Raw genomic sequence first — 13,072 nt, 5'->3', positions numbered from 1 at the left:
TCCCAATACCTCTGTGAGGAAGTAAATTATTGCTAATTCCTGGTCAGATAACAGTTATCTTGCCTTTGATGTAGGTCCCCCCAAAATACATTTGTTTTTTTCTTGCACGAGAGCCACAGACTGCCTGAGGAGGGTGTTTTGAAGGGGCTGCTGAAGGAAGAAATGCTGTTAGTATGGTTCCAGGAAGCAATAAGCACCTTCATGAAAATAACTCAAGTCCCCATCCTTAATCCCTGTCTATCCCGTTTTATCTGATGGACTCAGCGCGGGCTGGAAGATCACAGTGTGGCTGAAAACAAAGGGAGTTAACAAGATGTGACCGGCCGATGGATAAAACAATAGGCGAAGCCCTCCACGCTGCCTAGAGCCAGGTGTGCTCCATGCCCAGGTCGCCATGTGGGTGGCGGTGGCTCTGCTGTGCTGCTCGGCGCTGGCGGGGCTGCCCCGGGCGGGCGGCTCCTGCCCCTCGCAGTGCAGCTGCTCCTTCCACAGCCTCGGCGAGGGCACCAAAGCCAGGTACGCCGGGCGCTCCGCGGGGCCGCCGCTCTCGCAGCGGGGTCGGGGGGTGTTTCTGCTCCTCTGGAAGGATGCTCGCAGAGAAAATATTGTGTCTGGACTTTGTGGCCATTATTTTTCCAGTTGCTCTGCGCTCTAGCTATATTTGCAGAGGATTAGCTTCTGAAAACACAGTAAGCTGATTTCAGAGAAAGTGTTCGGCCATCTCCTCTGTGAGAACAGAAGTGACATAATTATTGCTGATGTAACGGCAAAAAAAGAATAAAATTTAAACAACTTTTTTTTTTTTTACCCTTTATGCTGAAAGTTCTGGTTCTAAAAGGTTTTATTTATTCTGCTCTGCTGGTTTGTTGCTAAAGTGTGATTAGATTTAATTAACATTGTGGTACCAAACCCAGAAATTTACTTAAAAACCCCTTCAGCTGGAGATTTTAGGCATAGCAATAGACTTTAGACAAGAATGAACTAAAAAAACAGACAGTAACAAAAAAAAAAAATAAAAGAAGTTCATTCTCAGATTGGAAACTTTCCATTACAAGAGAAGACCAGAAGGACATCCATCTTTGAATGCAAAACCATTGTACATACATGCCTCTGGAGGACTGTTATAAAAGAGTCCTTCTGAAGGGGTAATCACAAAGTATCTGACTTAAAAGAAAATAGAGGCCGTATTTTCATAAGGTGTGGTTCACGGCAGAGGAGGTTTTGTGATAGATACAGTATTTGCAAAATCCTTTGTAATGAACTTTCCTAGACTGAAATATTTTTTCATTACTGAAATGAAGTATTTTGGAACCCCATGAAATATCTCTACTTTCTTATCTCTTTTATGGTGCTATAGATTTAATACTAGAAACTTTCCCAGTAAGAAGAAGCATGCTAGAGACACAAGTAGCCTGCAATTCTTAAAAGGGAGTGCAATAGCATGAGAGCCAATTATTGCTCCATAAATGTCACGGTTCCCAGGGGAATTTCCTCTCAGTGACTGGAAAAAGCTGTTGTGCATTTCAGTAAGATACATAATAAAGCAAATATCCATTAGTCCCTTAAGGAGCATAATGCCACCTTTTTTCTGCATTATGATTCATATTTCTCACTAGAAGGAGATTATCCCATAGATTGTTTAGTGCTCACTGACAGAGCTTAGGGATGCTATGAGAACCATTCTGCTTTACTGCCATGATGTTTCTGTTAGTAAACATTTTGTGACATGACTACACAAAAAAAAATAGTTTTATTGAAAGAGGATTTCTGGATTTTCCTTATTTGAGAGATTTTTATCTTCCTCAAAATCTCAACTTTCAGCAGAGGGTGGGCAAGATTTAATGCCACAATGAAAGTGTTTGGTGAGAGTAATGTACTGTTTTTTGATTATAAATTAACAATTTAACTGTAGGCTCAAATAGCATTTAAATCTGGGAAGTCTGCCTGAGCAGTTCAGCAATGTTGTATGTTTTGGTTGATAGTGGAGGAATAATTGCTTTCTGCCAAAACCAATCTGGTTTTGACAGCTTTTTAATATTCCGTTTATAGAGGCAGTGTGATAAGAAAATGTTACTTGACTGATCACATTACATTTCTTGTGGTGTCTTGTTCAGCATGTGGAGCAGAACACGCCTATCTAACCTGACACCTTTTGCAGGTGGCTTGGTCTTTTGTTAAGAACTTGCCTTCCCCTACTTGCTGATAGGCAAATTAAAATTCAGTCAGAGAGATCTGTTTTGTCTCCCTTCATTTCTCATGGCTCTCTACGATCCCAAGTCACAATTTCTTGTATGGAGGCTGCAAAAACACAGCAAAGGCTTTTCATGTTTTGACCTCTAGAGATTAGAAATAGGGAGAAATGATTAAAACACATAAATCTGCCTTGCTTTCAGTATAGCATTTTCCAAAGAGTTAATTTTCCGTGCTTTCACTCTCATGACTATGTGTGCCTGTGGTGCAGTGACTGCTACCATCTCTACACACCTTCCATAGTAAAGCAAAGCTTACTCCAGAGTATTTCCAACGAGTTGTTAGCTGGCTTTCTTATCCTCATTTCTCAAACCAGAGTTCCCATGTCATATTTAATCTGTGTAACTTCTTGCTCTCCCTCATGTCAGTAAGGCTTCTTTTTGTATGGCTTTTATAGTTCAATTTATGGATCCCTTTGTTTAACTTGCACTAGAATCTTCTGTCGTGCATGAATGTTGTCACTGCTGCCTATCATAAGTACTCTAAAAAACTGAAAGCAAAAACCAACAGGAACACCAGATTCAGACACACCACTCCAGGAGAGGCAAAACACTGTGATCTCTGCAGTCAGAAGGTACAGAATTACTGCAAGTTTATGTATTTATGGTGATGATGTTCAGCAGCAAGTAAGAAATGACAGTAAGTCTTGGGAAAAAAGAAAGGCAGATCAAAATCTTGCATTAAAATAAGGTTTCAAAACCTTTTCAAAATAAAAGAAAGTCACATCTTTGCTTATCTGTGTCCTTCCCCACCAGGACAGTGCTGTGTAATGATCCAGAGATGACCCTCCCTCCTGTGAACATCCCTGTCGATACAACCAAGCTTCGGATAGAAAAGACAGCCATCCGCAGGGTGCCAGGAGAGGCTTTCCACCTGCTTCACAACCTCGAGTACCTCTGGATGCCCTATAACTCCTTGGCCAGCCTCAGTAGCATCCCCTTCAAGGGCCTTCGTCGTCTGCAGGAGCTGAGGCTGGATGGGAACAACTTAGTATCATTCCCCTGGGAAAGCCTGGCTGGCATGCCGCAGCTGAGGCTTCTGGATTTACACAATAACGAACTCACCTCAATCCCTCCAGATGCTGCTCGTTATGTCAAGAATATCACATACCTGGATCTGTCTAGCAACAAGCTGATGACTCTTCCTCAGGCTCTCATTGCCACCTGGGCCAACCTCCAGGCTGTTCCCTACTTTCCCAATGATAACTCCAAGATCATCCTAGGTAAGAGAAGTGCCTGCCAATTTTCAGGGGGCACAAATGTCAAGAGTTCCTCATCTTATTGCAGCATTTTCACCCACTGTGGTTACCATAGCAAGTACACTGCTATTATATGTATACAATTTAATACCCCAAATAATGTGTGTAAATTTATTTGCATATTAACAATCTCACCTCAGGCTCATCACACCCAGCTTATTATGCCATAAATTTGATCATTTCTTGAATCTTTGTAGCACAAAATGGGTGACTCTTGGTCAAGGCTTTTTTAGTTACTGCCACCACCATTTTGGATAGAAATACAAATATGTTTACAGCTCTTCATCATTTGTGTGCTCTTTTCTAATAACAGTGTATGGAATTGACCCATTTTAAGCAGAACTAAATAAAAGGATGGATAATTTATTATGCCCGAATTAAAGAGGAATAATGCCATGGCTGAGCATAAAATCTGGGTCAGAGCTGCCAGTTTCTCTCTTCCCAGAGCCTTGTTTAACTGTTCACACAGAATTAAACCCTAGTCTACCCAAACCCACCAAGATAGTGCTGCCTTGAAGGGCAGCTATGAAGCTCCAAGAATACCCTTTTTTTGTGGCAGTTGTAGGCTCCTCAGAGGTATGGCTTTGGGGCAATTATCCATTTTTGTGTCAGGGTATTTCACAGCTGACTCTCAGCTGTAGGATGCCCAGGTGAGGTTTTGAGCACATTTCCTAGTTCAGGGGGTTACTACACGGTCTTTTAGCCATTGTTCACTGTTCAAATCCATGGCAGGCTGATGATGGCTCAGAGTTGTTGCTATCTGCCATCTTCACTTGCCATGTGCTGACCCAGCCCCACTGACTGTGTTTGGTCACTGAGGTGTGGGCATCTCCATGTACGGCCTCTGCAGCCAAGGGTGCGAGTTCAGCCACCTGCTGATAATCTCAGCAGAGGCACTGCAAGTTTCCTCTCACTCTGGCAAGTACCTGCTGCTCTTTGTTCCCTTGAAAAATTTAGGGAGGTAATGTTTTTAAAACCAGATTGCAGTGGAAAGAGAAAGAAGACTTTAAAAAGAAACAAAATGCCACCTACAAAGCTTTTAGTGTCCTTAGCAGATGTTGCTGAAGGTTTCACTAGCATCAGGAGAGAAAGGAGCAGGTGTTTCATTATCCCATTTTGCCAGACATAGTAACAAGTTCTTTAAGCCAAAACTGGCAGTTTGGGATTGCCCATTTCATTCGTGGCAAGACTGCCTATATCTTACTTTTCCCTTTTTATTTTTAGAGTCAAGTTATGTGTAAAAACGTTATTCCATCCAATATAGATTAGGAGACCATTTTATCAAGAAGAACAGATCATGCCTTGATGCACGTGGCCAAACTGAGTAGTATCCAGCTGTGCACAGGTTGATTGTGTCAGGATCCTAAAAAATTCATGTAGGCATACGAGTATAATGCTAAAATTAACTCAGTAATGTATAGACACAACAGCTTCTAGGTCCTATCCTGTGGACACCCATAGGAACCAGGTAGATAAAATGCATGTCTCTCAAAGGAGCAAGTTGGGAAACACAGCTGCGTGTTTCTGCTTCACTCTGCTCATGACTGTTTCTCATGGAGGCATAAAAAATCATGAATAATAAAAAGAGTCAGCCCAATCCATTCCTTTGTCTGCAATGCATCACTGTGACTCCTCTTCAGAGCCCCTGCTTGCAAACTCCTTCAAGAAGAAGTAATTCTCTGCTGAGTTGCTGGCTAATAGTCTGTGCCGAGGGTGCAAGCTTTTCCATGTGAGAACTGCCCATGTGAGCCCACAGAACTGTGCTGTGCAGGGCAGCCAAGGCCTCACTGGGGCTTTGTGAGTGCTGCAGCTTCAGCTGGAGCTGGGGCACCTGCCAGGAATCTGGGATCATTGGTTATCTAGTGCATGAACTAGAAGTGAGCTGCTAGCAAAAATGCCATAAAACAACAAAGCCAAGCTGAACGTTCATTATTTACTTAGTCCTTTCACTTTAACATATTAATTGATAAGAATTGACCTCCTGCCAAGACTCATCATTTTCAGATCCTCTTCTAAGCCCAGGGAAGAAGATATGGAATGCACTCAGAAGAAATTTTTCAGCAGCATCTTTAAAACAGTTTGAGGGAATATTGGTACTCTTCACTTTCAGGCAGGTGCCAGCCCCAAGGCACGTCCTTGGGCTGTGCATGGAACAGAGCAGGCAAAGCCCCCTTGGAGGGAGCAAGCTCACTCCTGTGGCAGGCAGGAGGCCTGGGAGCCATGCTCCTGGCTTAGGCTTCAAATGTGTGCCTGGGGTTAGATGGCATTAATATCCCTAGTGCCAGTTCTGCTAGCTAAAATCATTAGAGACCACAACCTGTCCACAGCACAGCTGGATGCGAACACTTGTAAGTAGGATGACACAGATTTAATCAGAATACAGCAACTTCTGTTCATGGGTATGCATTACTCTAGTTCCAAGTTTGCTTTTTCAGTACTATCTTCACAGATCTATTTTTAATAATGTCTAATTTTTTCAGAATTGGAATTCAATAGGTGCAAACTGGGAGAGTAGAATAAAGAAGAAGAGAAACATTCCAAGACTCTTAAACAGGAGTGTGTTTTTCAATATACCTTGTTCCGTGTGTATAGCCTTAATATAGTTATGGTCTATGTCTTTTTATATACCATAACAGGCATACTCTTCAGTTTAATTCTTAAAACAGTTCTTTCATTTTATCCAGCATAAATTAGCATTTCAGGAAAAACAATTGATTACCAAAACAATGAAAATAACTTAGAATAACAGGGCTGGAAGAGAACTATGGCAGGCAAGTAAAATCAGCTACAGCTATTGCAGGTGTGAAAGTGACATGACAATCTGGCTAATATTTTAAGAATGCCCAGTGAGAATAATTTTCTGGCATGTCTAAGAAAGGGAGTTTATAGTCTCCTCATGCCAAAAGAATCCACACCCCTTCTCCCATGAGTACTTGTTTTTTTCATCCTGGAACTAAATGTGTTTATAATAACAACTTGTTTTGGTTCTTTATATGCACGAATCACAATGTTTTCATGACATTAATAATCCTGCTTTGAACTTGAAAGAATATTATTTCAGATCCAGATTTTGAGATACTTTAGCAAGCCGTATTTATTCCATTTTGGCAACTGTGGGATCCATCAGGCTCAGCCAACAGTAGTGGGGGGGAAAACCCCCACCCCACATATTCCTGTACAGACAGCTCTTGCAGAGCAGACTGGGAGCCTATCACACTTTGTCTTGCTGAAAAACAGAAACAAAAGGTGCTGTTGGAGTGACTTAGTGCCCCGATTTCTTTTTGACAGGCTTGCAAGACAATCCTTGGGTGTGTGACTGCAGTCTGTATGAAATGGTCCATTTCCTAAATTTCCAGTCTCCTAACATAGCCTTCATTGAGCCCAGGCTGAAATGCTTCACCCCCCGGAGCCTCACAGGAGTCTTCTTCAGCCAGGTGGAGCTGAGGAAGTGTCAGAGCCCCGTTGTGCACACGTCTGTAGCCAAGGTGAAGACCATCCTGGGCAGCACGGTGCTGCTGCGGTGCGGGACCACGGGCGTGCCCATCCCCGAGCTCAGCTGGAGGAGAGCTGATGGGGCTCAGCTGAACGGCACAGGTGGGTTTGGTTCTGCACATGTGGAATGAGTGAGGCAGACCTGTAGCAGGTGTAATCCACTCTTGCATTGTGATTTTCTATAGACTATAAAACTACTTACATGCTGATCTAAATATTATCAGATAAATGTATATTATCATGTGTAAGAAGTTGGTTTTGCTTTGTTTCATAGCAGTTGTGGTGGTGAGATAAGTCAAGGGATTTTCTGAAAATTTGTTGGAACTAAAGAAATGAAATATTTCCAACTGTAGCAATAAGCTGTTTCCAGTTAGTTATTCAGTCACTGAGAAGGCTTCCCACTAAATTATTCTATATTCTATTAATCTATTCTATTGCTAATCAATTAGCAAACATCTCTGGCAGAGAGATGTCTGATGTGAATTCAACTGGGAGTTGATCTGCTGTAGAAGCAAGAAAAGGTTGCAAACATACAACACGACTGATATTAAGACCAAAAAGCCACTAAACTGCTGAAGGATACAACACTTCAGTGGGAATGTCCCCAAGGAATCATCCCCTTCTGACAGATTGACAAGGTCTCCTGGGGAAAATGCTCTGTGGAAGAAACCCTGACCACCTGGTCTCAGCACCTCTTCTGAGCTAAACCCTCCTGTGGGGGAAGCTTTCAAACAGACACTGGTTTTGTGACTGATCATGTTTTCATTTCCATTCACAAGAATGTTTGGAGCTATAATTGCAATGTTGGTCCTTTAATGTGTGGGGAATTTAGGGAAGAAACCTTTGCTCTACTGAAGACAGTTGTCCTTAGCTTTTTGTCCTACAAGTTTTCAGTCAGGATCTGAACCTTCTTACTTCCAACCTGCCCTGAATACTCCTGCATCCTAGTCCTGCCCTGACTTTCATAGAGGATCTAAACTCAGCAGATAAATTGCAAAGTATGGAGTCTGATCTTCAAAGGGTTACAGGGCTCCTCAGTGCACAGAACAGGGAAGAGAGCAATTTTCTTTCACAGCAGTAGAACCATTTGGAATAAATGTAATTTTTTGAGATCTGGACAAGTTACTGCTCTGTTGTACACGATGTGCAGGATGTAGCAGAGCTGCTCCTCATAATGATAACATGCACCCACCATGCTGCAAACATCCCTCACACACTTGAAAGAGCCGCCACAAAACATACAACAGGGGATGATTTCCTGAAAGCCTATGTTGAGTTTACTTTGAGCTACAACTGAGAATGATGTATTTTGTGCCCCATTAAATCAGATGCTAGCACCTTTCAGAAAAAAGTTGGCTGAAAAGATAGGTTATTTCTCAACAATGGCAGCTTCTGTGCCAATGCTATAATGTGACTATTTGAAATGCTGGTGTTCTGAACAGAAAGGAGTGAGAAATAGCCCACAATCTGTATGTGCAGGTAATTGCCATAGGTAGACCCATGGATTTATGTTTTTTAATATACACATTCAGTAAATACTTAAACTGCAAAAGTAACTTCTGCTACCTTGATTTCGCTGCCACTGGAAGGGGTCCCGGTAGCCAAGGCTGGATCCTGACCCCAGGAGGGCTTGGGAGAAGTCTGCATCCTCTTACCTTTGCCTTTCAGATATCTCTCTGGTTTACCTTTTAGTGGGAAAGGGCTGGGACACTGTATGCCCATCCTAAGGAGGTTGGTTAAATAATGAAGAGGGTGCTTTACCCTTCCACAAGATCCCAACTCTTCTTTTTTTTTTTTCTCTGCACCAATAGAAAAAGACAAAAAGCCCCCTAGTTTTAGCCTCCAAGTGAATCAAGTGAGCAGTACTCAGCTGTGTACATATCATTTGGTGGCAAGTGATCACACCTGTGTAAAGATAAACACCTGCAATAATTAAGCAGTAGACAAGGATATTATCTTCCAACTGTTTTTCCATATACTCTAGGTTAGTCCATGTGTGTTTATTACAATAAAATCTCCACTGTTTGTATTTTCTTTGCCTCCAAGGTCTGCATCTAATGCTCCAATAGATCATGTTACTGCCTGCTCCTTCCACTCTTTTAAGTATTGTACCTACGTAAGAATTTTCAATCTTTTATTTTTAATGGAAGATCCTTTCCTGTTTTATTTTCAAGCTGTATATCCATTTGGAGGAAATAGTATCAAATATTTCACGTTCATTTGGAAGCAGTTTAAATCCTGACATAATCTAATTATAGTGTTACTGTCCTTTTCTTAGATTCACTTTGATTTTGTCATGTTCTTGGTGGCAAGCAGAAATGATGACTCTTTATCATATACTTTATTGAGCAGATATTTGGTGATGGAGTCTTAATATTTTACAAACATGGTATTAATTCCATTTATTATTGCCTATTTATTTAACATTTCTCCTGCCTTGCAGTTCACCAAGAGATTTCCAGTGATGGGATGAGCTGGTCTATCCTGGGCCTCCCTGTAGTCTCTTACCTTGACTCTGGAGAGTACATCTGTAAAGCAAAGAATTTCCTGGGGGCAACAGAGGCGTTCATCTCACTCATCATCACAGACTCAGAAAGCACGGATGACCCTACCTCTAATGGCAAAGGCACGTGGAATGGGAAGGCGAGTGGGATGCAGGCAGCTGCCTACAATGACGAACTGGTGGCAAGGTACATCATCACCACCTCCACTGTGCCCACCCTGGGGGCTGGAGTGGGCACTGGAGACGGGCTTCTCCTCCCGGACATGGCACAAGACAGCAATCCCCAGAATCTGCTGGTGAGCCCCACCATGGGCCAGCAGGAGCCAGAGAGGATGGTGAGGTCTGTCAGGGTGATAGGGGACACCGACCAGGGCATCACCCTGGCCTGGAAGGCACCTATGGCAAAGAACACCACGGTGTTCAGTGTCCTTTATGCTGTCTTTGGAGAGAGGGACATGCGGCGGATCAACGTGGAGCCAGGGAAGACCAAGGTCACTGTCTATGGGCTGCTTCCAAAGACCAAATACATCGTATGTGTCTGTGTGAAAGGGCTGATCCCCAGGAAGGAGCAGTGCATCATATTTTCCACAGATGAAGTTTTCAGTGCGGGAGGGACGCAGAAGCTCATCAATGTGGTTGTCATCAGCGTGGCCTGTGTCATTGCTGTTCCTCTGACACTGGTGGTCTGCTGTGGAGCACTGAAACGGCGCTGCAAAAAATGCTTTGTGCGAAAACCCAAGGAAATTCAGGAATCCTACGTCACCTTTGAAAGCCTGTCTCCTGGGGCCAAGGCAAAAGGCGTGGAAGGAGAATACTTGACCAGGCACACCCCTGACGAGTCGAACAGGCTGCTGTCTGCCCGCTCCAGCGTGGACTCGGAAGCCATACCAAAGATTGAGGGACAGCCTAATGAATACTTCTGCTGACAGTACTGAGGCTGACTGCCAGCTCACCCAGTGGAAAACACGTGGCTGTATCTGTGGCTCTGTGACTCTGCTCCAGCACTGCAGGCCACCCCGTCCATGCTTCTGTCTCTGACTTGTTCTGGAACAGGATGCAAGAGGGTAGATGGTGCCCAAGCTTTACAGAAACATGTTGCTCACACCACTTGGGGTTTGCTGCTTTGTACCCAGTCAAAGCTTCTGTGATAATGGCCTCATTCTCCTGGACCACTTCTTTTTTGGTTTTTTTCCCTGTAAAATGAAGTGTGCACACTGTGTGTGAGGACATTAAGCAGCATTTCTGAGTGTGCTCTGCTTGGTGTTGTTTAGGACCTGCTCTGAAATATGCAAAGTACATTATTCTCAGCTCTTTTTATGGTTTTTTTGGTTGACAAATGGGAGGGTTTAGTAATTTTGATACAAATATCTGAGAAGGTGAATATTTAGAGTCTCACCTTTTACATCCCCCAGGTTTGCATGAAATGTGCAGCTTGATGCTTAATAAATCACTAAATACAGATGTGCAGAAACCCCTTCTAATACGTCCAACATAATCACAACTCTATGCTCTGAATTCAGAGAAATGTGCAAAGGAGATAGAAATCAAGAACCAAAACCCAATCCGCTCCTAAGAATGCATAATAGAGAACATTTTCTGATTGCATTTTGGTCCTAAACTCTATTCTTAAAATAGTATCGAACAAGAGCAAAGGTCTTTAAGTATCAGTCCTAGCTGGCATTTTGTACTGTAGTTTGTAGAGTATGTTTTATACTAGCTGTGCTAGATAAAAATCATACAATAGCCTACTTTGCACATGGTGTGTGGTGGTGTAATGCTTTGTAACCATACTGGACAACCTACATCACAGTTTTGTAAAAATCTCCCAAACCAGCCCTGTCATTGCTGCCTGTGCTCCTGGCAAAACTGATGGTGAAGACCCACACCATCAGCCAGGCACTTGTGACTTGGTCACAGAAAGGAGTTGCTCTGTGCAGAGCAGCAGAAAGTGGTGTCTGACCACTGGCCATGCACACATCAGCCATTCCTGATTATGGTCTCAGTGGTGGCAGTGGCTCAGTACAGACTTTTGGGTTTCAAACATTTTACAAGTTCAAGCACCCTGGAAAAAACCTGTCTAATATTAATCTAAATGTCATTTAAGTTCTGCAGCTTCACTGGAATTTGGATCTGAGTGCTTATTACAAAGTAATTCCCAGACGTGTAATTTTCCACTCAAGTCCTCATGTAGTAGTAAATAACATTTTTCTCTTTGTAATAAACATTATTAATGAAGAAAATTATATATATTCTGCCAAATGTTGAATGGGAAAGATCCAGCCAAGTTGAAATGGTAACGGATAAAGCTTGCTGAATTGTTCTGAAATGTGTGTTTGTAAATTTATTGGAAAAACTTCCACTCACATTCTGGATGTGTATGTACAGTGTGGGTTAAGAAAATTCACTGGTTGGAATGGAGCTCTGTATGGGTTCTGCAAGTCTTCCTTGTACAGCAGGGTTTCAGTTATGTCAGATTACTTGGCCTGATGGAAAAAGCAAGTCATCTGATCTCAACATAAATACCAGCAACAGGGGGTACATCACAATAGCTTCTGAAAGCACTCCCTGTATTCCTTACATTAATGATAAGGAAATTCTCTTGTATTGGGAGAATTCGTCAATCCCTGAATTATCCCCATAATTCATGCTACTGCTATTACTGGACTGTGTAGATTTTTAGGTTTACAAATAAAGTTTTGTAAAATTATGTATTTTAATGTAACAAATTAACTCATGAAACATGTGGTACATAATACATCTGTTCCTTATTTATAAAGTTCATTTGTCCCAGCCTGATTACTAGAGTCAGGAAAAAACTGTCCTTCCCGTAGCAGTTTTTGTGCTGAGTTGCAAGGATTGCTGTATGTAAGCCTGGGTCCTGCCTACATGTGCAGCAGGAACACTGGGCTGTGCAGAACTCAGCCTGCCATGGCCCTGGATGGATAAGCTCCTAAGAACCAAGGCTGTCCTGACGTTTTCCTGTGGTGAACGGAGGGCACCTACTGCTCGAGGACTTTCCTGTAAGTCATGTCTGCAGGAGCTGACTGGGAACCAGAAATAGTCACTTTTCAGCTGACTGGAGACATGAGCTGGGTGATTTGCTGCACCCAGCGCTGGTGAGGAGCAGCTCTCACCCGCTGAGACCCTCGGTCTGTGAGTTGGCTGTGGAAAAGGCACCAGCTGGGCCAGCACTGGCACTCTTTGCTTGTGAGGAGGGAAGGATGGAGGGATCATCCTGGGACATCCACTGTGAATGGGTTCAATTTTACAGACTCTACTGGGTATTTTTTGTACTTTGAATGGTAATCCCAAATAGAATAAACGTGATTCTTCTTTTCTTATTCCTGTGTCCGCTCTCACTGTCTCATAGATGAGGCATCGCAGTTTATCAGCTGCTGCTGTTCAAGAAAAGTCTTTCTCTGTGAACTGTGGTTCATACAGGGTAGGCAATAGGTACAAACCTGTACAAGCTCTGTCTCATCTGGTGTACTTGCTAAACTGTGAGTGAAATTTCAAACCATTAAGGAAGCTGATGTGACTTCAAAGCTCTGGGTCAGATTTTCAGTGGT

General features: G+C 42.8%; 1 protein-coding gene across 1 annotated transcript; it reads left to right on the top strand.

Moving 5' to 3' along the window:
* Window positions 1-238: 238 nt before the first annotated feature.
* On the top strand, window positions 239-12,844 carry LRIT1 (leucine rich repeat, Ig-like and transmembrane domains 1). The gene is made up of 4 exons (XM_048311820.1): window positions 239-516; window positions 3,006-3,472; window positions 6,797-7,102; window positions 9,444-12,844. The coding sequence occupies exons 1-4, from the start codon at window positions 395-397 to the stop codon at window positions 10,427-10,429; spliced, it is 1,881 nt and encodes a 626-aa protein (XP_048167777.1). The 5' UTR covers window positions 239-394; the 3' UTR covers window positions 10,430-12,844.
* Window positions 12,845-13,072: the final 228 nt, after the last annotated feature.

This window comes from Corvus hawaiiensis, chromosome 8, assembly GCF_020740725.1.
Source record: "Corvus hawaiiensis isolate bCorHaw1 chromosome 8, bCorHaw1.pri.cur, whole genome shotgun sequence".
In the NCBI taxonomy this organism is placed as follows: Eukaryota; Metazoa; Chordata; class Aves; order Passeriformes; family Corvidae; genus Corvus; species Corvus hawaiiensis.
This window is presented reverse-complemented; position numbering and strand designations above follow the sequence as displayed.